Consider the following 24,729-nt stretch of genomic DNA (forward strand, 5'->3'; position numbering starts at 1 on the left):
ACAGTATTTTTTAAAATAAACAAATCTATTGGAAAAAACTAACCAAAATTACCATAAGCAGAAATTTAAAAACAGGATCACCCCAAATCTACTAAAGAAATATGCTAATCATCTAGGCCCAGGTGGGTTACAGGGCGAATTCTTCCAAATATTGAAAAAAGAAATAATCTCATCTTTTGTGAACTCTTTCAGAAAAGTAACATTTTCATGTTTGATTGGTGAGGCCAGTATAACAAAAATATAAAAAGAAGAAAATTATTTCCAAAAAACAAAAGAAGAAAGAGATAGTGGACACAAAGGAGGAGGAGGAAAAAGAAAAGGAGAAGAAACCAGAGGAACTGAAGGAGGGGATAGAAGACAGTAGAAGGAGAAGAAGGAGCTAAAAAAATTCTAAAGGGAGTTTTAGCAAATTGAACCCTAATTGAATAACAATATATTAAAAGGTACCACATTAAGGACCCTGTGAGGTTTACTCTAGGAATAAAAGTTTTATTCAACATTCAAAATTCAGTGCATGTGCTATGTGTGATAGTGCATGCCTTTAGCCACAGCAATTGGGAGGCAGAGGCAGGCAGATCTCTGTGAGATTAGGGCCAGCCTGGTCTACATAAGTTCCAGGCCAACTGAAGCTACAGGAAAACCCTGTCTCAAAAACCAAATTCAGTGCATGTAATTTCTATATTCATAGAGTAAAGGGGGAAACTCGTGTTCATCTCAGTAGCTTTAAAAAAAGCATTTGAGATATTTTAATAAATATTCATGACAAAAAGTCTCAGAAAGCTAGAACTAGAGTGGCATTTCCTTAATCTGATAAAGTATAGTGAAAATCTTGAAGCCAGCCTCATGTGGTAAAATTTTACATAGATGTTTCTCCCTTAATTGAGAAGAAAGACAAAACATGTCCTTTACTGTTTCTACTTACTGTTTTCCTGGAGGTTATAAGCTACTTCAATCAGACAAGGGCATGGGCTTGGAAAATAACTCAGTGAGAACCTGAGTTTATCCCCAGAACCCAGGAGGGGAAAAAAGGCCAGGAGTTCAGTAACACATGAATCCCGGTGCTGGGGAGGCGGAGACAGGCAAAGATCCCTGAAGATCCCTGAAGATCCCTGAGACCTGCTGACAGTCAGCCTGGCTCCAGGACAATGAAAGACCTTGTCTCAGAAAACAAGCTCCTGAGAATTGACACCTGAAATTGCCCTCTGGCCAACATGCATACTTGCACACACAAGTGCACATGTGCATACACATATACAAGTAAACAAGTAAATAAAATAAGACAAGGTAAAGAGAAAAACAATAAAGCCTTTGTATTCATAAGAAGATATGCATTAGAACTGAAAGATCGAGAGAATCTCCAACCAGAATTGGTAAGCGAATTCAGCAAGAACAATTTATTAAAATTTACTAACTTGGTTTAGCATTTTCCATTTTGGGGTTTGTCTTTCCTGTTTCAACTATGCATTGGGCTTTTCTTCATTATACACCCATTTAGTCTTTTTACCTATTCAACTTGAGAGTTTCTGACATTTTACCTGGCTTTGTTTAGGCAGAGTTACATGTATTTTTAATGCTGCCATTTATGCTTTCCACTTACCAGTTCTTTGCTTCTCCTTGCCCTTTCCTGTCTTCTGTTTGTTCGATTGACTTGATTCTATTATTCATCTATTCATTCATTTGGAGGTTATATGTTGTAGCTGTTTTCTTATAGTATTGACCTATAAATACTTGCTATGCAAATCTGACTCCTCAGCCTGAAGTTAATCTTTCCACCCTCTCCCTAGCAATTCAAGGACTGTAGAATGCCTTTATCTTTCTTCTACCTTGTATCCCACTTTTCTCTCCTGCTTTAGTTTTGCATTTCTTATAGAACTCTCCAAATTGATCACCATTTTTTATGCTCAGTATTCTTTAATGCATCTTATGCATTCCTTCTATATCCAGTTTTCTTCTTGAAGTATCAACTTTGGTAGGTTTATCTTCAGGTTCTGAAAGTACCAGCTTCGCTCATTTCTTACAAATTTGAAAATGTCTGTCTTAGCCTTGCTGGGTACAGAATTCTAAATGACAGCTATTTCCCTTTGCTAGTTTGAAGAAATTAACGTTTCATGCTATTATTCTCTCATTCTGTTAAAGAGTAACAGTTGCTCTAGCACTTTGGAGGAGTAATCTACCTTTTATTTATACTTCCTCAGTTTTTCTCCTTATCTTGATGTTTTTCAGTTTCAGCATGTTATGGGTCATGATACTGATTTCTTATTTGTCCTGCTGGGGGATTGATTAGCCACCATAAGTCCAAGAATTGATGTCCTTTATTGATTCTGAGAAATCCCTAATTTGGATAAATTATTCACCTTCTATGAGTCACTTCCTTGAAACCCATCAGTGCCTTCCTTGTTTACCGACAGTGTTGCTCCTCAGACTTGTCACAAAGGGACCCCTGCACATGTCTGTAACTAAACTTACCATCTCATATCTGTTTGCCAGGAAAACTCACATCATTCAAATTGGAAGTGCTGTTTCTTCTTATAACTCAGCTCAGTGGTCACCTTCTCTCAGAAGCTTTTCCTGAAAGCTCTTCACTGGACCATTCTGTTTTGTGTGTCCACTCTTCCCATTCAAACAGCTATCTAATTGCATTTACCTATTTATAGCTCCCATGAGTAGTTCCCTTTGCAGTTAGAAACACACACTTAGTATTGAGGTCTAGAAATATTTGTAGATCAAATAAATGAGTGGATGAAAGAATGAATCCACAAATCAAAGTTAACACCATCTACCTCCTAGAGATCTTGCAACGCATACCATATGAAAATGGACTTTTCAAATCTTAAGTGCTAATCTGTTGTTTCAGTCTCTGCAATTCATGCATTATTTTGTTACAGAGGTTATGAACCAAACCTGCTGTCTCTTTAAATTTCCTATTCCATATGGCATAGAACAGAGTTCTTAGTGTTCTTTGATCATAATGAAGTATATTTTTAGTTCTGTGCCTTTACTTCCAATTGCAACACTTTACAGAGCATTAAGGAAGTCAAGATGTTCTATGGGAATGCCTGATGCAGTTTGACAGTTATTACATTCTGGCATGAAAACTCAGCCAATCTCTGAATATTCTTTTTCCCTACATCTTAATCATTCCTGCTCTTTTCCTTCCTCTCCCTCCCTCCCTCCCCTTCTTTCCTTTTTGAGATCAGGTTTTGTTGTGTAGCTCCAGCTGGCCTTGAACTCACTATCCTCCTGCCTGAGCGTCTTAGTGCTAAGATTACAGGCACATGACACCATTCTGGACTTTCCCCCTTTTTTTTCTTTATGTATCTGCTCCAATTTAACCTTATGAGATTGGCCTCCATTGATTCTCCTCATACAAGAGTAAATGTCCACCCATTCCCACTCCCTTCCTCCTGTGCCTGTTTTATTTTCCTGGTACATTCACCTACAAAATTATAATTTATCATTTCTATATTATCAGCCCTCATTCACACACTAACATAGAAACCCCTGAAAAGTTAGGAACTCTGTTCTGTGTCTAGAACAGTGCTGACCATGTACTCAATAAATATTCATTAAATGACTCTATCAGTGTGGGTGCTAAGGAGTCCTATCAGCAGAATCCTGGTGCGGTGGGAGACAGACACCTTAGGCACGCCAGCCCTCAGCATTCATCTGGATCTGGGATGAGATTACAAAACTCAACTATTTTGCTTTTCCTCAAAACAGACTGACTAATGCATGATTTCATCTTGAAAACTAAAGAAATCACTTCCTCTCCTGGCAGGCACCTCAACCAAGTTCTGAGCTGGCTGTATACAAAGCCTGTCTGTTCCCTACTGGTTTAAAGATAGTGGCAGTTCCTGCCTGCTTTTAGCAAGCTTTCTTTTGCTTTCCGTTTTCTTTTACCACTTAAGGAAAATTTACATATCTTTTGTGCCCATTTTATCATTTTTTAATCTTGGCTAGAGCTTTCAATTAATGCTTTGTGGACACTTGAGCAAAGAAAGCACCCATTTACAATGGGTGGAAATGTTTGTGGGAAATAAAGTCTTATTTCATAGAGACAAATATGTAAAACTATAACCTTTTTGTCTCTTATGAGAGAGAGTCCAGAGATGATCAGTGCTGAAGGTCGGATAAGTACTGCAATATACAGGGGTCTAATGCATGGGTCTCTGACTCCCACACAAGCGATCTTTATCCCTCTGATAAGGCTATCTCTGCTTCTCTTATTTCCCTGCACATTAATCTAAAGCTTCTCAATTCTCACATCACTAGTGACAATCCCGTGTCATCTGTGCTCTGACTTCCTCAACTTCCAGTTATCAGATGACCTGTTTTTTTCATATGCCACCAAACTGTTGTCTCCAGACTGAACAAGATTCAGAACAATGTGGCCAGCCAGCTAAACTGATGTTTTAAAGTCTACTTTGTGGTCAATGAAAATGTATAGCCTAAGAACTCTGTGACATGATCTGCCCTCTGCTTGAGAAGAGCTTTGCAAGGGATGGATGTGCTGACCTCAGCTTCCTGCTGAGATTAGCATTATACACTATTCCATCTGATTAGCAGTATAGAGTTACTGGGAGTGTGGTGAACACTTGGGACTTAGGTATTTCTCTTTATTGCCCCTCCACCAAACTGAAAGTACTTACTGACACCTTCATCCATAACCCTGAGGTTATCATTGGACTGGCAGTGCCTCCTAGTGGCCCAGGCTCCAAAGATTTCCAATTGAAAAGTGGCTGGGGCAGTGACCGCTCAGCTCACAACCCCTGCCCAGCCCTGCCCCTCCTGGGTTTTGTCCCACACGAGGAAGAAAGAATCTGGTGCTGAAGAGTTCATGGTCATTTGCCAGTCTTTTCCATAACCTGCTGACTGTGTTCCCAACAGTGACTGTGAGATAAAACAAGACAAAAAACAGGGTCGAGGGCCAGGAGACACAAATAGAAAAAGTCACTATGCCTCCAGAGGTGAGTTTGAGAAGTGTGTTGTCATAATGTGGTCACTGTTTTCCTTCTCCATCAGCACTGTGGAAGTTGTGACAGGCTTCCTTTGTAGGAGACGTTGGATGCCCAGAAGTGCCAAAATCATCCTCCTGTAATCAAGAAGCTTCCTCGGGGATGGTTTCAGATATGTTCCAAGCACAGACAAGAGGCCCAGATAGTTTCTCTGGAAGCTTGTATGTGAAGAGAAAGCAGATGCATGAGTCTAAAGATCACATTTTAAAGACTACATGTTCCATGGAAACAAACATATCGTGTCTATAGGCATAACCTGCCTTAGGCCTTTGCCAATACTGGATATGCAAATGTGAATTTGGATATGCAAATGTGAATCTGAGTCTGAAGAATGCTTGGAGAACAGGGGAGGAATCTTGAAGGCTCTACTTCTCCAGGATGGGGAGAAAAGCCCCATATCTACAGTAAGGCTATTCACAAGAAAATGAAACATGTTTGGTTTGGGAGTCTAAGAAGTCTTTCTTTAATATCCTTCTGTGGTTCCCAAGGCAAAGCAGCCTCTGTCTTTATGCTGTGTCTCATCTCCTCAGGGGAGCCCATTCCAGCCAATTCCCCAACACATTCCCTTCTCTTTGTTCTATCTTCTCCTCATCAAAACAGGTTTGCAGCCTGGCCAGTCTCCCAAGGTCATACTGTGTATTCTTACTTTTTAAGTATTCATTACCTTTATGTGTATGAGTGTACTGCCTGCATATATGTAAGTACACCCTTACATGACCTCATGCAATGCCTGCAGAGGTCAGAAGAGGGCATCAGATCCCCTAGAAACTGGAGTTACAGATGGCTGTTAGCCACATGTGAGTGCTGGGAATTGAACCCAGGTCCTCTGCAAGAGCAGTCAGTGCTCTTAAGGGCAGAGCCATCTCAATGTCCATACTGTGTATTCTAATAAAGCATTTTATGTTAAGACCTGAAGCTGTCAGTCACCACTTATTGTTCTGTCCCTTCTACATTTGCATTTTATCTGGGACTCAGGAAATCTCTGACCAGCTACTCCTGGAACTCAACTTTATCTCCTGAATTATGCAGACCTCCTCATCACCCCCAGTGTCCAATCCCAAAAGTGACACTATTGACACAGAACGCCCCTTGCTTCTCTGGGTCTGACCACCCCTGTCAGTGAGCAGTGACCCCTATGTGCCAACACCTAAGGGCTTTGATCTGGAGCCTCCAAGTCACACATTGCGATATTTATTCGCTCAGCCTACAAACAGCAGGAGTCCAGGACCACAGAAGAACACAATCCTGGGGACCGCAGTGGCATTTCTTCTCAGTGATCATTTCTTGGATAATTAGGAATGCTACCCACAGTTTTATCCGCAAGGTTTTGGATAATTGTGGAATATTACGGGGGGGGGGCGGCAGAATTTGGCACCTCTGTGGAAGATTCCAGGCAATTCCCACCTACTGTGACCATCACTTTTAGAATTGGGGACCTAGGAGACGAGCGAACAGCAAGGACCAGTGGGCATTATGCTGTAGGCCCGACATTTGTGCTACCACTGTGTCTAGGCTAACAGGTCTCGGGTTTTATCAGAAATTTCCAGGTTATACACCAGGCAGATCAGGAACAGCCCTGGTCGCCTTAACTGCCACCTGCCCCCCGGGGTTCCTTTCCTTCAGCCCCAGCCCCCTCATCTCCCACACCCAGGCTGCGAGTGCGCCTCCTCTTCGGCTCTCCTGTCCCGGGGGCTCCCCCAAGGGCGACCGAGCCCGCGCCGCGGCCCCGTTGAGGGCCGCATCCCCGCGCGCAGGCGGCTGCGGGGCCGCGCTGATTCGCTGCTGCGTTCTGCGGCGCCGGCGCCCTCCCGCCCCTCTCGCGCGTGCCCGGTGCAGCCTCAGTCTGCAGCCGCGCGGCCACCCGAGCCCACCGCAGCAGCCGGGCAGCGACGTCCCAGTGCAAGCCCAGCGCCTCGGAGGAGAGCGACGGCGAGCCCGCGAAGCCCGCACCATGCAGGCCACTGCCGATTCCACCAAGATGGATTGTGTGTGGAGCAACTGGAAAAGCCAGGGTATTCTCTTTATTTCGGTAGTGCATGCCTGCGGCGCACGCGGAACCGGGATCCGGACTCGGCCATTGTGCATCATTTCACCTGTAGGACCTATGCATGCTTTACACCCAGGAGCTTTCTGCGGGGGGGAGTAAATTCGTTGTTGCAAAATCAAAATGGATGATGTTTGATTTCGCCCCTTTTTGCCCCCCCCCCATTTACCCCTTTGTTTTCTGGTGTATTGCTGGTATTTTAAATAATGCATCATTTGCTCCTCCAGGAGCTCTTCTGGTTTGATCATTCAGGACTTGTTTAATCTCTCAGCCTCAGAGTTAAAGTGCTTTTCTATTGTTCATGCAGCCCAGTGCATTTATTTCTGCCCAAAGGTTGAAATCTGGTAGAGCCATTAGCCGAGAGTGCTTCAGAGCATCCTTAGGAGAGAGGGACACACCCATTTCAGGGTTGTTGTTTGTGGTCACACAAAGGAGACTGGCAATGCAGACCAGCTCTCCAAATCCTGAAAAAATGTGATGGCGTAGCCATGTATTAGGATGGTTCACTTTGGGATATGTCGGTGTTTGTGTCTGTCATTGGAATAACCCCAAATTATTATTTATTTATTAACAATGGGTTTCAGTAGAATAAATGGAGGGAAATACCAAAACAGTGGCGGTGCCCTCTGGTCTAACAAATTTATTTAGAAACAGTCCATACAAGCACTGGGTGTGGCCACCCTCCAGCCTCGCTTGAATTGCTTTTCAGCCATTTTTATTCAGCCTCATATTTCACACATCCGTCTCTCCTTTGTTACATTAAAGTTCTCTCCCTTACCTTGCTTACCTTGAATAAGGAGGAGGAAGAGAGCATTTGCAGGACTAAATTGTGTGAGGTGAACTTGGGTGCTGGTCAGCTGCAGTGTCCACTGATTTTTAACAAACAGAAGGTTCTGAAGAAGGCACATTAGATGGAACCTGCAGGGGGTTGCAGCATCCTCAGGGACCAAGAATACTCCAGCAGCAGTGTTTTTATTTTCTTTTTTCTTTTAACATAGCATCTTTATATAAAACATCACAGGGAAAAAGTATTCCTTTTTAAATCTCTAATATGGCTGCTGGATTTTTCGTTTATTTTTGAAGCAAAGGTAAAGGCACAAATCTCAGAATTATGAGAAATGTTTGACTCGCCTCGTTTGTTGAATTGATTGACGACATGAAATGCAGTCATCTCTTTCAAATTGTGTGGCTCTATTAGACACATATTAGCAAAAGCAAATGGATGGGCCATAAATTTAAAAGCCAATGAATAAGAAATGTACAATTGAGGGGTATAATTTAGGAAATGACAGCTGCGTGGAATGGCATATGCTGAAGACAGAAGGCAGACGTGAGAATGCTTTGTAACATTTCACCCCAGATATATGTGTTTAGATATACAACCCTTTATTTGATGTGTGCTCTCAACAACTATGTCTTCATGGAATATCAAGTTTAGTTGGACATAAGGATGGATGATTAGGCTGCGATTCTGAGTTTCTTCTATTTTTAACAAAAGTAGATATCAAAAGATGGCGGGTTTTATGTTTTATTTGTGTAGCTTGATATAGGGCATCATATAGTTCTGAGTGTTTCACATCAGCTACTAAAAATGTTTTTAAAGGACACTTCTATAATCTAGAATTCACACAAAATACCATGATTTTCTCACTGCATGCAACTGTGTCCCTTTCCAATGTACAGCTACTTGTAAAAATTAATTCAGGATCGCCGAGGAGCTTTTACACCCAGTGACCTTTGGTTGTCATCAAGGGTCATTGATTTCCTTTTCTCCGAAAAAACAAAGCCATTATCTTGAAAACTTACTAAGTAACTGAGTAGTTTATTGCCACCAAAGAGAAGTGACATGAATGAATTGTTCCTTTTCTGTCCTCCCTACCCCATGAGAACTTTTCATCCTAAACTAAACCCACAACAAGAATTTCATTTGTTCAGCATCCTAAACAGATCTCTTTAGTTCCCTTGTCACTTAAAGCAGTTCTTCTAATCCCCCCATCCATACCTTAGAATCATCTGGAAAGCTTAAGAAACACAAAGGCTCCACCCCTAGATTTGAGCATCAGGATCTTTAAAACACTGCTGGGTGAGTTTAATAGTTACCCAAATTGAAGCCACTGGTGTATAATAATTCTTAGTGTACCCAACCCTTAGGTCAGCAGAATTCCAGTATATGGCTGGCATGGGTGTGAGCTGCCAGTGCAGTTAGAACGCAGGGAAGGAAATGTTGAAAATGTCCTCTGGAAGTTTAACAGGCGAAGCTCTGCCTGGACAGGAAATATATAATATGAACTTTAGGTTTCTTCTACATTGTTAAATACATTATTTCATGTAGAAATTATAGCATTGTACTGATATATATATATATATATGTGTGTGTGTGTGTGTGTGTGTGTGTGTGTGTGTGTATCCTTTTGCCTATCTTGGTTTTATGGTACATTTATGTGCAAATGTTCCACATATATGTACATACAAGAGAAAGAGTGAGAGATAACATGTATGATTCCAGCTAACGATAATGTTTAGTGGTGACAGTTATCTATAATCCCATCACTGAGGAGACTGAGGCAGGAAGATAGGTCAAAGCTAGGCCTGGACCATAGAACAAGACTCTGTCTCATAAAGAAACAAAAATAATAAAGGTTTAAAGAAAGGCTAAGCCAGACATGGTAGTACACGCCTGTAATCCCAGCACTTGGGAGATAGAAGCAGGAGGACGGAGAGTTCAAAGGAGCCTTGCCTATGCAGCACATTTGATGCCAAATTGAGCTACTTGAGCCCTGTCTCAACAAAACAAAGAACCACAAAAGTCTAAAATTTATACAATGCAGATTCAACTTCCAACTTTAAAAAAGAATTATACTACTACCAAAAGTTGGTTAATAAATCAAAGCACACTCTGGTCAGTGGAAAAAATTAAGAAAGCAATGACCTTACTCAAACTAATCATACAACAATACTAATATTTAGGAGGCACATTTGCCATGTGCTTTCCTTACACCATTGTCTTTAATTCTGTCAAATCCTGTGACTTGGAAATGGACTCATCCTCATTCTGCAGGTGATGGATGAGGACTTCTGTCAGGTCTACAGCTATTACTGCCAGATCCCTGCTTCTTACTGTTCTGCCATCTGCCTCTGAGATGGATGGTATTTTCCTCAGTGACTTTTCTAAAGACACATTGTCTGTATAATGCTGAACAACCCTCACACTTGCAAGTTTTCATTTTGCCAAACCTCTTATTTGAAATTTCTAGTTGACTCTTGGATGGCACAAAACTCAAAGAAGTTCAGCAAAACTTGCCCAAGGTTTTGTGTCAAGTGGCAAATTTAGTGGCAAAAGGCGACTCTCTTGGTCTGACATCCAAGGCTCTTCCCATCCTACCATTCATTGCCTCCCTCAGTAATGTTAAGTGACAGAAAGTAAAATCCCATCTACCTCTCTGAGATAACGTCACACAGGTTCTTCACAGACAAAGCAACATCTAGCAGTGATTCAGGGATGGTGTAAATTTCTACCATTATTGTTTTCATTACCATCATCATCATCAATAGAGCTCTCTAAGTTCCCATAAATATTAGCAGTGTGTCAGTAGTTCTCCTTAACTCTATGACATACCTTCTCTTAAATCTCCACAAGACTCCTCTAATCGTATAGGACAGGAAATTCAGGGTTTTAAGGCTGAGAGGATCAGTAACTTGCCCCAGGATATAACTGGGTCCCGAACACAGAGCAGTCTTATTCATAAAGCCTGTATTTTATTCCACCACACTACTTAAATCCAAATGGTATTATGCAGGGGGAGCAAAAATTAATGAGCAATATCTACTCCCACCCCAACCTCTTTTCTGGATTTCACTGTGCTCAGCAAATTTACTGAGCAGCATTCAAGGTTGTATCGTGGGCTGACATGCCTATTAAGTGTTTGGTGCTAAGGGTCAACTTCAACTCCTACCTTACTGTACTGTAGCTCCACCAGAATATATACATTTTTTTTGAGATGGGTAGGTAGCCCTGGCTGGCCTGGAACTCACTATGTAGACCAAGCTGGCCTAGAACTCACAGAGATTTGCTTGCCTCTGCTACCCAAGTGCTAAGATTAAAGTGTGTGTTACCATGCCCAACAGAATGTTAACTTTCAAATATATATATTTTACTTATTTTTACTTTATTTTATGTGTGTGAGTGTATTGCCTGCATGTATGTAAGTGCACCCATGTCATGCAGTGCCTGCAGAGGTCAAAAGAGGGTGTTGGATCTGGAGTTACAGATGGCTGTTAGTTACCATGTGGGTGCTAGGAACCAAACCTGATTTCTCTGCAAGAGCACCTAATGCTCTTAATCACTGAGCCATCTCTCCAGTCCTCAGAATGTAAACTTGATGGCGGTTGAAGCACTTCCCAGAGACTATAACCTAAATTTATTTATTTATTTATTTTTACAAAATTAAATATTTTGAAAACTCTGTAATAGCATAGAGTGCTATGGAACCCACTTCACCGTTATATGATCTGAATGGTACTAGTCAGAAACATTTCCTAAAGAGTCAAACACTGTGGAATACACAGAGAACATGCATTTTTTTAGCCACAGTAATTGAAATGATCGTCTTTTGAAAATTGCATTTGAGGACTGGGGAGATTGCTCAGTTGGTAAAGTGCTTGCTGCATAAACATGAGGTCCTGCATTGGATTCCTAGACCCTACTAATAAATCTAGGTGTGGTATTGTGGGCTTGTAATCCTAACACTGAGGAGGCAGAGACATGCAGATCCTTATGATTACTGGCCAGTCAATTTAACCTACTCCATGAGTCTCAGTTCCAGTGAAAGACCCTGCCTCAAAAAGAGAGAAAGAAAGAAAGAAAGAAAGAAAGAAAGAAAGAAAGAAAGAAAGAAAGAAAGAAAGAGAGAGAGAGAGAGAGAAAGAAAGAAAGAAAGAAAGAAAGAAAGAGAAAAAGAAAGAAAGAAAAAGAAAGAAAGAACGAAAGAAAGAAAGAGAAAGAAGAAAGAAAGAGAAGGAAGGAAGGAAGGAAGGAAGGAAGGAAGGAAGGAAGGAAGGAAGGAAAAAGAATTGCTCCTGAGGGAAGGGTATCTGAGGTTGACCTCCAGCTTTCACACATGTACACACACACACACACACACACACACACACACACGCTCACCCATATGCGCATGTGCACCCACAGTTGCACACACACATTAATTAGTTAATGGCATGTGGTAGAGACAACATTACACTCATTTGTAGAGGTAGATCAGTCCCACCCTTTACCCAAACGAGCATTTTATTTTGAGTCATTATTAGAATATGTCCAATATTACAACACAACATTACCCTTGCAAACTCCCCATGTACAGGCTCTGATGAGATCCCCTGGGGAAGCTTGCTCAGCTGGGGAGCTGAAGACTTTTCCTTAGTGAAGAAAAACCCATTGTGCAGATAATATGCCAAATGTATATTGTTTGGGTAGCCGGTTACTCTACAGAAAAAGGAAGGTCTCTTCTTTTTCATAGCTTGTCAATCATTGTCAAGGGAAACTTCCTAAGGAGATGCTTCAAAGTTTCAGATGGAAATGAATTTATTGCTTCCCTAAAATTCATGCATACACATTAGAAGATTTCTATTTTTATAAAGAGTTCAATAAAATCCACAAATCACTCCAACTCCTACTCCCAGAGTGAATCAATGTTAATCTTTGCTGAGTATTATCTAATCTATCTCTGTATATGTGTATGTATATGTATTCATAAAATAAAGCTAAAGGACTAAGCAGGAAAAGATAGTTTTTATAAAATAAGATGCAGAAATCTCAAAAAGAATTTAAAATAATTTAATGTATGAAGCTGACATAGGACTGAAAGAGTTATGGAATTTCAGATACATATTCCTTTACAATATAAGCTATTCCCAAAATGTGAAGAATCATACTATGGAAATATTAATAAATTAGACTCATTTTAATTATATATTTTCAGCTGTATAGGTGGACTCTTAAAATAAGAATTTTTAAAGAACCGCCATGGATAAGAAGGGTTAACCAAGATGCTGATCCAAATCCACGTCTTCAAATTGTTTTTTCTCTCAGATGTCTATGAGTTAATACTAATTTATTAAAACCATTGTCCTATTGTTCTATGACTGAAGCATTGTGATTAATACACATTAACAGAGATTATGGGTGAAATTTTCCATCCCAATCTACAGGCCTTCCTTCTTCATTTAAAACAGTATTTTATTTAATTTTTTTGTTTTAGGTGTATGAATGTGTTGCCTGAATGTATGTAAGTACACCCATATCATGCAATGCCTGCAGAGGCCAGACAAGGGCGTTAGATCCCTTGGAACTGGAGTTGTGGATGGTTGTTAGCCACCATGTGGGTGCTGGGAACTGAACCGGAGTCCTCTGCAAGAGCAGCCATCTCTCCAGCCCCCATTCTTCATTTTTAAAAGGTCTCTTCCTCTTTCTCCCCACCCCATTCACACTCTCTCCCTTCCTCCCTCCTTCTTTCCCTCTCCGTTCTTCCTTTCCTTCCCTCGCTTCATTGTATCCATGCTTTCCCTTTAGGTTTGAAATGATATCTACATTTAGTTCTTTTGCATCTTCGGACTAGCTAATACATTCTGGAACATAATTATGGAGTGATGGATATTTTCAGTTAGCTTATAATATAATTAAATTCTAAAGTTCACTAAATCCATCAGAACAAAATCAAAGCTAGAACTTGACTGGATGGCTTTCAGAATATCATCTTCTTTGGTGGTGGGGGAGTATATATATATATGCCACAACCAAAACTCCCATCTTTCTCTACTTGGTCTCTAAGGCACATGCATATTCCAACTGCATATTATTTTCACATCACCACCCTTCTAATTCTTGTCAAACTACAGCCACCATTCAGAGAACTATAGCTTCCTTATAATTAAGCTAACAATTTGAAAGCTAAGAACTTAATGTTAATGATTCTTTTAAAAAAAAAATCTTCTGGGCCCAGTATGGTAGTTTATACCTGTAATCCTAGGACTTAGGAGGCTGGACTTTGAGGCCAGCCTGGGCTACACAGTGAATCCTAAATCATCCTGAAGTGAAAACCTGTCTCAAAAGACAGAAAATTAATTTTAAAATTTTCCCACTGAGGTGACAACTAAAAAAGTTGCTTTACAACCTTGATGATCATAATTGGGTTTTTAATTTTTACAATTCATTTCAGTAAGAAAATTGTTAGGAGTTTTAGAACTTAGAAGTATAGAGTTGTTTTCTCAAAATATGTGAGCTGTGTCTCTATGACGAAGCTGAACATAGTGGTTTATTGCTGCATTGAATGAAATCCTTAAATTCTTACTAATTTCTATTATGTTGCCAAATGGGACAGGGAGAATAGCATAACTTAAAGTTTTTCACCAAACCTGCTGTCAGTTTTAAACAAACGAAGAATACAAATTTAATAAGTTTTCTCTTTTAAAATCCATCGCAATTCTACTCTTTTTCATAATAGGCAGGCTTCAGATGTGATCATATCTTACCTCTGTCCTTCAAGAAATAATTTCTCAAATTGCAGGGTGGCAAACCTCAAATCTAGCAATAACTACCATATTAAAAAAGCACAGTATTTTAATGAATGGGACAGACTATGACAAGAAATCATTCTTTCATACATCTTTTCATTTCAAGAAAAAACATTTAAACATTTCATTTCGTTTAAAAAAAATCTTTTGTCATTGTGGTCTTGGTCAAAAAAAAACTTTAAGCATATTCTTTAAGACTCAGAAACAAGCCATCAGCCCTTACATCCACGGTTCTTTTCTAGCCATGATGGATTTTAAGACAATATGGAACAGACTTGAGATTCTTATGGCTAATTATGGTTGACGACCAAAATACCAAATGAACAAAGTTTTGGTATTTTGAGCTAGTCAAAAAGCTTATTCAGAGCAGGGAGTAGTGGTCCATGCCTTTAGTCCTAGCACTCAGAAGCAGAAGCAGAAGCAGGTGAATCTCTGTAAGATTGAGACCAGCCTGGCCTACCTAGTGAGTTCCAGGCCATCTGTAGATCCTGCCTCAAAAAACAAAACAAAACAAAAACAACCAGAAACAAAAGCATATTCACTCATCTTCAGTATCTCAAAATGCTTTCTCCTTGCCTCCACTGCATCTCTGCAAAACTGTTTCTTTCTTTGATCCCAGTTTGTATGAAGACTCCTACAAATAAGGCCTTGACTTTGCTAGAGGTCTAGAAGAAAAAGAAATTGGCCAACTGTCTTAGATGCATACACCTCGTGTTTCCTTTTCTGGTCAAGCCCCATCATGGTGACCCTGGACCTGGTTGTTGCCAAGCTACCCTTCACAACAGGAAGAGAATGGGAATTCTCTAACCCTGCTGAGTAGAACTTGAAGAAGTATAATCAGTTCCGACTCAGGAAAATGCTAAGGCTTCCCAGCATCAAGCAATACTTGCCTCCCGTACAACAGCACAACAGCAGCCAGTGGGGAATTATACACTAGCTTTAAAGTACCAGACATTGCTGTTAGCTGTAGCTCTGACAGCCAAAGTCTTCCTTTTCCTTTGTTCCACCAAAGCTCATTTAGAGAGGTGAATTAAATGCTGGTTCTTTTGCTGTCTAGAGGAAACACCAGGTTTCCTGTGTCTTCTCTTTCAAACTGTCCAGACGGCTACTGAAACATCTGAAAGCAGTGTTGGCATTTTTTTCTTGATGGCCCTGCTGGCTGTATTTAGGAGGTATGAGAGAAGAGCCTACAAAATCCCATCAGTAGAGATGTGTTACCAGCAGAAATCCTGCCAACAGCCTCCCTCCTGGGCTCAGGGATCCTGGCTAATGCCTTTGTAGTTCAACTTCGTGGGAGACTCTTGTCTTGCTAAATGAAATTCCTGGCTTATTCCACTAGAAGGTGTCATCTTTGAAGCCTCTGAGTTTGAACACTCAAAGCATTTTTGCTACCTGTTTGTTTCTTGTTTATTGTAAATGGGCATGATTAAAGCAGGGTCTTCTTGTCAGCATTCTGTGGTAACTGACTTCATGAAAATCAGTCAGAAATATTTTCTTTCTTTGGACACTAGTATGGAGAGAACTGAGGCGTGCATATATCCAGCCATTTCCACAGGGTAGTCAATTACTGTTGTCAGAGCACTGGAAATTGGCTAAGAAGTGCATAAACAGGAGCTTGGAGGGATGGCTCAGAAGTTAAGGACACTGACTGCTCTTGCAAAGGATGTGGGTTTGAATCCCAGTATCCACATGGCAACTAACAACCGTCCATAACTCCAGTTCCAGGGGATCCAACATCCTATTCTGACCTTCATGGCCATTGCACAACACAGGTGCACTTACATACATGCAGGCAATATACTCGTACACATAAAAATATAAAAATAATAAATAAAATATTTTAAAGTGCATGAACATCAGTAGTATATTATTTGTCAGTTATTATTTAGTGGAAATGTTGATGTTTCTATGAATATCACTTTTTTAATGTTTCCCCATTGGCCTTGTTAAAGTAGCATTAATTTATAGAATAGCAAGTAATGTAATACTGCCTGAAATCTTTTCTGAACCAAAACGGTAGTTAGGTATGAGAGGCAGGAGGACTGGGTATTCAAGACCAGCTTTGTTGCCTACATAGTGAGCTTAAGACTAGCCTGGACTGCATGAGACCTTGTCTCAAAAAAAAAGAAAGAAAAAGAGGAAGAAAATGGTTCAATGATGCAGACATTGTGTTTAATTTATTGCCATTTTATATTTATTTATGCTACATCTTGTTTTATAAATAAAATGTGGATAGCTACAAGACTGTCTTCCTAGTTCATACATTTTTAATAAACTTCTGAATGCCACTTCTGGGTCACATAATTGAATGCATCTAAAATAGTTTCCAAACCAAAAACATTTGGACTGCAGTAAAAGATTTTCTCTCTAGAAATTTGATATAGTTTAATTTCCACTTAGCTATTAATTCTAAACATGAACCATACTCTTTTATTATTTAGCTTCTGGAAATGATGGAATCACTGTTTTTGGTGCTTGATATTAGTATTCTTCAGATGACTCAGTTTACCCTTGACTGCATTAGTTCTCAGTCCCAGGCAGGCTGTGCACGCATACCTGTGGTTTGGGGACTGACACAAGGTCTCCAAGCCTAGACCATTTATCAAACTGAAAGAACTCACTGCTGTATGTTTCAAACCAATGTGTTGCCCTTGATGTTAGCAAAATAACTTCAATTACCAGAACTGGCAAGGCAATACAGTCTGTCCTCCTGAGCATGCCCAGTGAATGTGTGCTCATCTGTTAAACTCCCTGGCTTTTCTACATGAGAAGAATATTCAAGGAAAAGAAAAATTGGCTATTCTGTGTTATGCCCAAGCCACTTGGGGTCATTTGCTGCAGATCTAGGACTACTAGGGAAGGTTTACTCAAGTGCCTACTATTCTGAACCAAATGTGGTCTTATTCCATTTTCTGTTACACATAACACAATAACATGTCTGGGTCAGTTTTAAAGAAAAGCTTATTCTGGCATACAGTTGTGCAGGTCCCCAGTTGGAGTTGTGCGCCTGGTGATGGCTTTCTTGCTGGCAGAGCCCTGAGGTACCATAAGGCTTCTTATGACAAGAAACTTGGAGCACATCTGTGTATGTGTGTCCTCATCTTTCCTCATCTAATAAACTGATCAGTGCTCCATCATAGGGACTCAACTCCAAGAACTTTAATTTACTCCTAGTCACCTCTGTAAGTGTCCAGGTCTAAACCCTATAGTTGCATTGTTTCCAGCCTCTTAAAACTTCATAATGGGGATTAAAATCTAAAGTGAGTTTCAGAGGGGACGGACCATATTCAAACCATAACAGGTACTATAACACTTCCTACACAAATTTACATCATTCCAAGCAAAATTAAAATGTGAAAAGCCGGCATTTGGAACTTGGAACACAGAAGTTCTCTTTTGAGATCACACCTTCATCACTTCCCACTCTCCCCACCCCTATGAATACTGAGCCATTTGCCTGCACTCCAACCACACATGGCCATTGCCACTCTCCTAGCCTAGCAGTCCCCAACTATCTTGACTGTTGTTCTCAGCCTGAGTCCTAGGGTTGGACATTTCAATTTGACCCCTTGGATTTTAGTCTGCTCTCACTGTGAACCATGTGTCAATTCACAGGCTTGGGTCAGCCAACCATCTACTGATCTGAGCACCCAGTGTGAAAGTGCATTGACTGTACCCACTGGAATCGTTGGATGCCTTTGGGCAGCCCTTTCCTTCATCTCCTTTGGATTCCTCACTGTATTTACAGAAGAGCCACTCAACAGAACTGTAATGTGAGCACATGTAAATATTTAAATTTTCTAGTAGCCACATTTAAAAATAAAAGAAAATGGGCAATATTGATTCTGATAGTATATTTATTTACTCCAATATATGCCAAATATTAAACTTACAACAGATAATAAATACAAAAGTTGTTAGTGAAATATTTTTACATTCTTCCTCTTAAAAACTAAGATAGATCTTATTGTAGCTCACATGTGCATTCTTCCTTCTCACTTGGGATCAGCCACACTCAAGTGCTCAGTAGCCATGTGTGGCTTGTCACAACTGTACTGCACAACACAGGCCTCAAGCTTTCCTACTGTCTGTCATCCAGCCAAGGGAGACGCCAAGTTGATTTTCAAGCCACTTTATGTCACCTTTGTCTGACTTCACATCTATAGCTCTATCTATTTCTTCTTCCAAAGTCTTGTTCATTTCTTCTTTCTTAAGAAGAAAGTGCTGACTAATACCTCTTTATCTCCTTTGAGTCCTTGCTTAAATTACCTGTCTTCTTCCAAAATCCTTACCCATCCGATAGGGCTTCCACCCCACCACTCCCAACACGGTTCCCTGTACAGGTCCGAATGACCATCCCTTGGAGTGTCTGCCACACACCATGTGGAGCTGGCTCACCCTTTTCTTCTTCCAGAGATACTGTGACCTGCACTACAGTGGCCACCCCATCCAACACGCTTTAGAGCTCCACTTCTCTTAGGCTGCGGCTTCTTCCTAAATTATATCCCTTAGCCTCCCCCTTCTAAAAGATTTCCTGCACACCCAAGGCTTCGACCATTTTTTTTCTACCTGAAATTCTCAAATATCAGTATTCCATTCTATCACATTTCCAGCTGTGTCTTGTGCATATATGATATCAAGGACTATTTTAACTCAGGGCTACTGTGACGACACAACCTTAAAAAAAATCATTAAACTTCTGAACGACTTAAAATTTAGCTTTGTGTGTCATTTTCGGACTTTTCTGTCATTCCCGTTTCACCGTGCCTAGGCTGTACCATGATGCCCTGCTGTCAGGTCTCATGTCAGAATCTGGAGTTCAGGGAAGGTCATGTCTTCCCAAAGATCCTCTTCTGCACCTGAAAATGGTTACATCTTGGTACTCTTCCAAAGGGGAAACCATCTGGTAGGATCATTTGACTTGGGTTGTTAAGGAAAAGCAAATCTTTCTGTGCAGTGGCCTATTCTAGCATCCTGACCTCACCAAGATGAAGACAATGAGGACACAGACTTTGAGGAGAGAAAAGTTATCCAAAGGAATGAATTTCTAATGCTCAGTCAGTGTGACTGGTGGCTGAGGCAGAAAGAGGCTTTAATGACAGTGCTTTCCTTTGTCCTCTGGAACCCACTTGTGGCCCTGGCCCTCTTAAAAAAGGAAATAAAAATCATTGTTTCATCCCCCAAATATGCCTGTGAACCTCTCCTTTCTCTATTTCCTATATCAAAGAAGTGTTTTTGGTAAAAGGGAGCCATGTTTTTTTTGATGAACAGATGGTTGCCTGCTGGATTCTTTGAGTTGATGTCATTGGTGGGCACAGTGGTGGTGGTGTGAGGGGAGTTGGAGGGGAAAGCCTCATGCTGCTGGGGGACCCTGAGCTTGTCTGAAAAGGGCCTCTTGCCTTGAGCCTCAGTTTGCACCCTGCAGCCTGAGGCAAGTCTGCCGGGAGGAGGGCTGAGCACTTTGCTCCACACCACTCCCAGGCCACCTCTTTAGCTTTGGATTGTCAGTAGGGTATGCTATTTTCCCAGTACAGGTTGAACATTTCTAAGCCATACAATCCGAAATGCCAGTATATACACCAAAGTGGCAAATTCCACACCATGAAATTCTGTAGTCCGAATTCTTTTGTTATCTAAAATTACCTGTACACTATGTGTATATGGTATGTCTGAAACATAAACAAGTTTGATGTTTACATTTCATGTTTACACTTGGGTCCATTTCCTATCATCATGTATAGGCGAATATTCCAAAATGTAAAAGAAATCCAAGCATTCGAACAAGAGATTCTCAAACCCGTTCTCATGTCTCAGCGGATTCTCACTGTGAGTGTTGACACCAATCCGCAGCTCTCTTCAACCTCCTCACCTCACTTTTCTTTTGAACAAGTGACCAGTGCCTAATTCTGCAAAGCAGATCTCCAGGTCCAGGGCACCAGACGCAGGCAGTTTCAACTACCACCAATTGCATCAGGTTATAAGATGGGCGATTTGTTTCTTATTTCCTCTTCCTGAGAACTGATGACATAGCATTCTATAACATTCTATTTGCCTAACTGAAGAATGTATTTATGAGATCAGAAAGACTCATATGCTTTTTCCATATCCTGGTGTTTGAAACAGTAGATATCTTTCCATTTTGCATCACATTTAAAACACTATGACTTTACTCATTTGAGCTCCTTTTTTTCATTTCTCGTTTGAAAGATGATAACTGAATGGTAGAGGTGATTTTTTTAAAGGCGTGTACAAGACATTTTAAATCACAGAAATGTCATTGAACAAATCACGTCATACAAATGTCTAGTTCACATGTCAACCAGGGCTGATGGTACAGTCCTGTATTCCCAGCTGTTCGGGAGGCTGAGGCAGGAAAGATGTCAAGTTTAAGGCCTGCCAGGGTTACAGAGTAATGTTCAAGGCAGGCTTGGGCAATTTACTAAGACCTTATCTCAAAATTTTAAAAAAATAAAGTAAAAATTGTACAAGTTAGCCGGGCGTGGTGGCGCACACCTGTAGTCCCAGCACTTGGGAGGCAGAGGCAGGTGGATCTCTGTGAGTTCAAGGCCAGCCTGGTCTACATAGTGAGTTCCAGAACAGCTGGGGCTACAGGGAGACCCTGCTTCAGAAAGACAAAAAAAAAAATTGTACAAGTTAAAATGTAGCTCAGTGGTTAAAATGTAGCTCAGTGGTTAAAATGAAGCTCAGTGGTGGAATGTTTCCCATGTGCAAGGCCCTGGGTTTGATCCCCAGCACTACAGTCAACTTCAAGGCTTGTTCACAGTCACTTGTCTCAGGGTCCCCTGGGTTTCAGGGGCAGGCTATTTCTTGTCCAGATGGATATGGTAGTGTCCAGGGTCACACTGGCCTTCCCAGTCACCATCTCCTCCCACACTCACACTCGCTTTTCTTCTTGCTGCCCTTCTCAGTGGCAGGGACCTTTACACAGCTAATGTATGCATCTACAGGCCACTGTTGGAACCAGACATCACCAGGAGGGTCCATATAGTCTGTTCTATCCAGAGGGAAGAGGCCTTCCACAGAGTCCATTTCAGTCACATACTCCAGCCACTGTGTAGATAGTGTAGCCCACAAACACACACCCATAGTGATACATTTACTGGAGCCACATCTGTGAATCTGTGAGCTATATACCCAGCATTTGATATTATTCCAAGTCAAAATGGAGTTTCAGTAAGTGTCCCTGATGTCGCCATCTGTCTATTGGCTGGCCTTTAGAAATCCAAATGCCAGGTGAGAGTCTGCAACCCCAGCAGCCTCAGCTCAGCTGGGCCCTGCCAGAGCTGAGTGGTGTGTGTGTCCGTGTTCCCTCCCACAGCTATTGACCTGCTGTACTGGCGGGACATCAAGCAGACAGGGATTGTGTTTGGGAGTTTCCTGCTGCTGCTCTTCTCCCTGACCCAGTTCAGCGTGGTGAGCGTCGTTGCCTACCTGGCCCTGGCCGCCCTCTCAGCCACCATCAGCTTCCGCATCTACAAGTCCGTTTTACAAGCTGTGCAGAAAACCGATGAAGGCCACCCTTTCAAGTGAGTGCCCCAGCCTGGCTGGCCCTCGCCCTGCCTCCCTCAGCTCTTCCCCTGCCTCAGTGCCAGCTCACAGGTGCATTGAAACATGCTTCCCTGAGATGCCTTGGACCTCCCAAACTTTTTCTGAACCCCTGTCTTTACTACCTAAGGTTGCTGGAGGGTTTCTGTAACAAACTCGGTCATCTTTATCCTAACACTATTGCCATATTGAGTTACTAGTGGTAATCATAATCCACTATTGATATGTACTGTTTTATCATTTAAAGAGTATCCCAACAAATGCTTAATCCAGCCACCTCTATGAGGAAGGCAGGGCAGGCATTATAATCCCTATTTACAGATGGGGGTACTTAGGGTCTTAAGATGTGACATGCCCAAGGTCATGTGGCCAGTAAATACTGCAGAGCCAGGATTAGGGTGTTTGGATTTTTATTCAGAGGGCCAGCTTTCTGAGTGGGACAAGGTTCATGAGCAATCTTATCACATTCCTTCCTACGCAGGGAAATTGGGTTAGAATGAAAATTGAAAAGGGGGAAAGTTTTTTTTTTTTTTTTAAGTGAATTTATAAACTGTACAGATAGATACAGTGTGGCAGACACATAGAGCACTGTCCACCTCACCATCAGCACCCAACCAACTCCACCATAGTTTATCTCCCAACTTTAGATGGTGAGCATGGATGCCCGCAGCACTACCTACATCACCATCGCCACACATAGACACATACACCACATGTACATCCCTGCCGGTGGCCCTAGGCTCCACTGCAGATGTCTTTACTTTTTGAGTGCCAGTGCTGAGACATGAATGAGACTGTAGACAATGGTACAACTGGCTCTGGCCAGTCCCAGTATTTCACCAGTGCCGCCTGTGCATGCACCTTGCCTCTGCCTCACTTGCCATCTGAATCAAGACTTCAGTGGCAACAGAACTTCAGCAAGGAAGGTGATACCTGTTTATGGGCTTTCTGGACCAAAAGGTGGAGGCTGCTTATCAGACCTTCCTTCCTAGCCTCTGGGTCCTGACCAGTATCTAGCACAGTGACCATGTGGGCATGCAGGTAATCCATGTCTTTGTGATGCTGTTAATGGGCCATCTGGGCTGTAGCTTGGTTACACATGTTCCCATCCCCACAGATGGAAGAGTGGAGAGGAGTCGAGTCTTCTTCATTTCTGCCGGGATATATATAACCCAGACCTGAGTAGGCCTGAAGTGTGACCAGAGTCCTCATCTTGTCCTCCTCTGCCTGGCCTCTGCCCCTTAGCCATCCAGGGTTCTGCCATGCCCTACCTCACTGTTTCTAGCACTACCACAATCTTATCTCCCAAGGCTGAAATTTGGGAGACTTCACTCCCCTTTGGCCTATTTCTTCTGTACCCAGTTATAGGAACAACAACATCATTACACTTAACTACTTTATGGTCCTTTAGGAGACAAATTTAAAGTTTAAAAATCTCCTTCAGGAGAGTCATTTTCACCAGCAAAGGGAATATCTGAGTCAGTATATATTTTTATATATTATTTTTTATTTTATGTGTATGCACGTATTGCCTGCATGTAGGTAAGTGTACCCATGTAGTGCAATGCCCATGGAGGTCAGAAGAGGCTGTCTGATCCCCTGGGACTGAAGTTACAGGAAGTTGTTAGCTGCCATGTGAGTGCTGGGATTCTAACCTGGGTCCTCTGCAAGAACAACCATTGTTCTTAACCGCTGAGCCATCTCTCCAGCCCCAGTCAGTATATTTTTAATCATAACAAACTATCTAGATAAATCAGTGTTTTTGTATTTTCTCCAGGGAGCCATCACATTTAAATATAAACTTCCTTAGTTCAGGCTGACATAACAAAGTACTATAAACTGGGTGAATTAAATGGAAAAAAAAAAGTATTTCTCACAGTTGTGGGTGCCAGAGGACTGGAATCAGAGTGCCTGATGGCTGGATTACAGACTGCCATTGTTTGGTGATGTCTTCAGAAGGCAGAAACAGGATGAAAGAGTTCTTTGGGGCCTCTTTTATAAGGGCACTAATCTCATTCATGAGGGCTCCACCCTCTTAATCTAATCACTTTCCGAAGTACCTGCCTGATAATACCATCAATATTAAGTGTGAAAATTTCAACATAGAGCTTTTGGAGGGATTCGATATTTAGTCCACAACACTTCCTTCAACTCAAAATGCTGTTTACTCTTAATCTCTGTCCATCTTATGCTTTTTAGAACTCTAGGAGTATCTGCTAGGCAGGCAGTGCAGAACTGTCTTAAAACAGAAGAGAGAAGGGAGGCTGGAGCTTAATGGAGTGTAGCTAAGCAAATACACACACACACACACGTATATACATATCTGTTATATCTATTCTACCATCCATACATTAAATCTAATTACCTTAACAAATGAAAAAAAAATCCTATTACTAAAACATCATTTACTGGGACCAATGAGCATTTTAATATGGTTCAGGCCACTGATGTTATCAGTGCTCTCTAGAGAAACCTAGAACTCAATTCTAGAATTGAAACATGAATTCTTAAAATTCTGTCAGGGAACAGTGGCAGTTA

General features: G+C 41.4%; 1 protein-coding gene across 2 annotated transcripts in view; it reads left to right on the plus strand.

The window, feature by feature from the left end:
* Rtn1 (reticulon 1) overlaps positions 1–24,729 on the plus strand; it is a 245,860-nt gene that overhangs the window by 215,613 nt on the left and 5,518 nt on the right. Inside the window, exons 1-2 of one of the 2 annotated variants that reach the window (XM_008839496.1) lie at positions 6,741–7,027; positions 21,965–22,172. In XM_008839496.1, the coding sequence (XP_008837718.1) occupies positions 6,967–7,027; positions 21,965–22,172 (269 nt within the window). In that variant the 5' untranslated portion in view covers positions 6,741–6,966. Of the gene's footprint in view, positions 1–6,740; positions 7,028–21,964; positions 22,173–24,729 lie in introns of those variants that run through there. The other variant, XM_008839495.2, reaches the window with a different exon arrangement.

Source organism: Nannospalax galili, unplaced genomic scaffold, assembly GCF_000622305.1.
Source record: "Nannospalax galili isolate Female #2095 unplaced genomic scaffold, S.galili_v1.0 scaffold336, whole genome shotgun sequence".
NCBI classification, from domain to species: Eukaryota; Metazoa; Chordata; class Mammalia; order Rodentia; family Spalacidae; genus Nannospalax; species Nannospalax galili.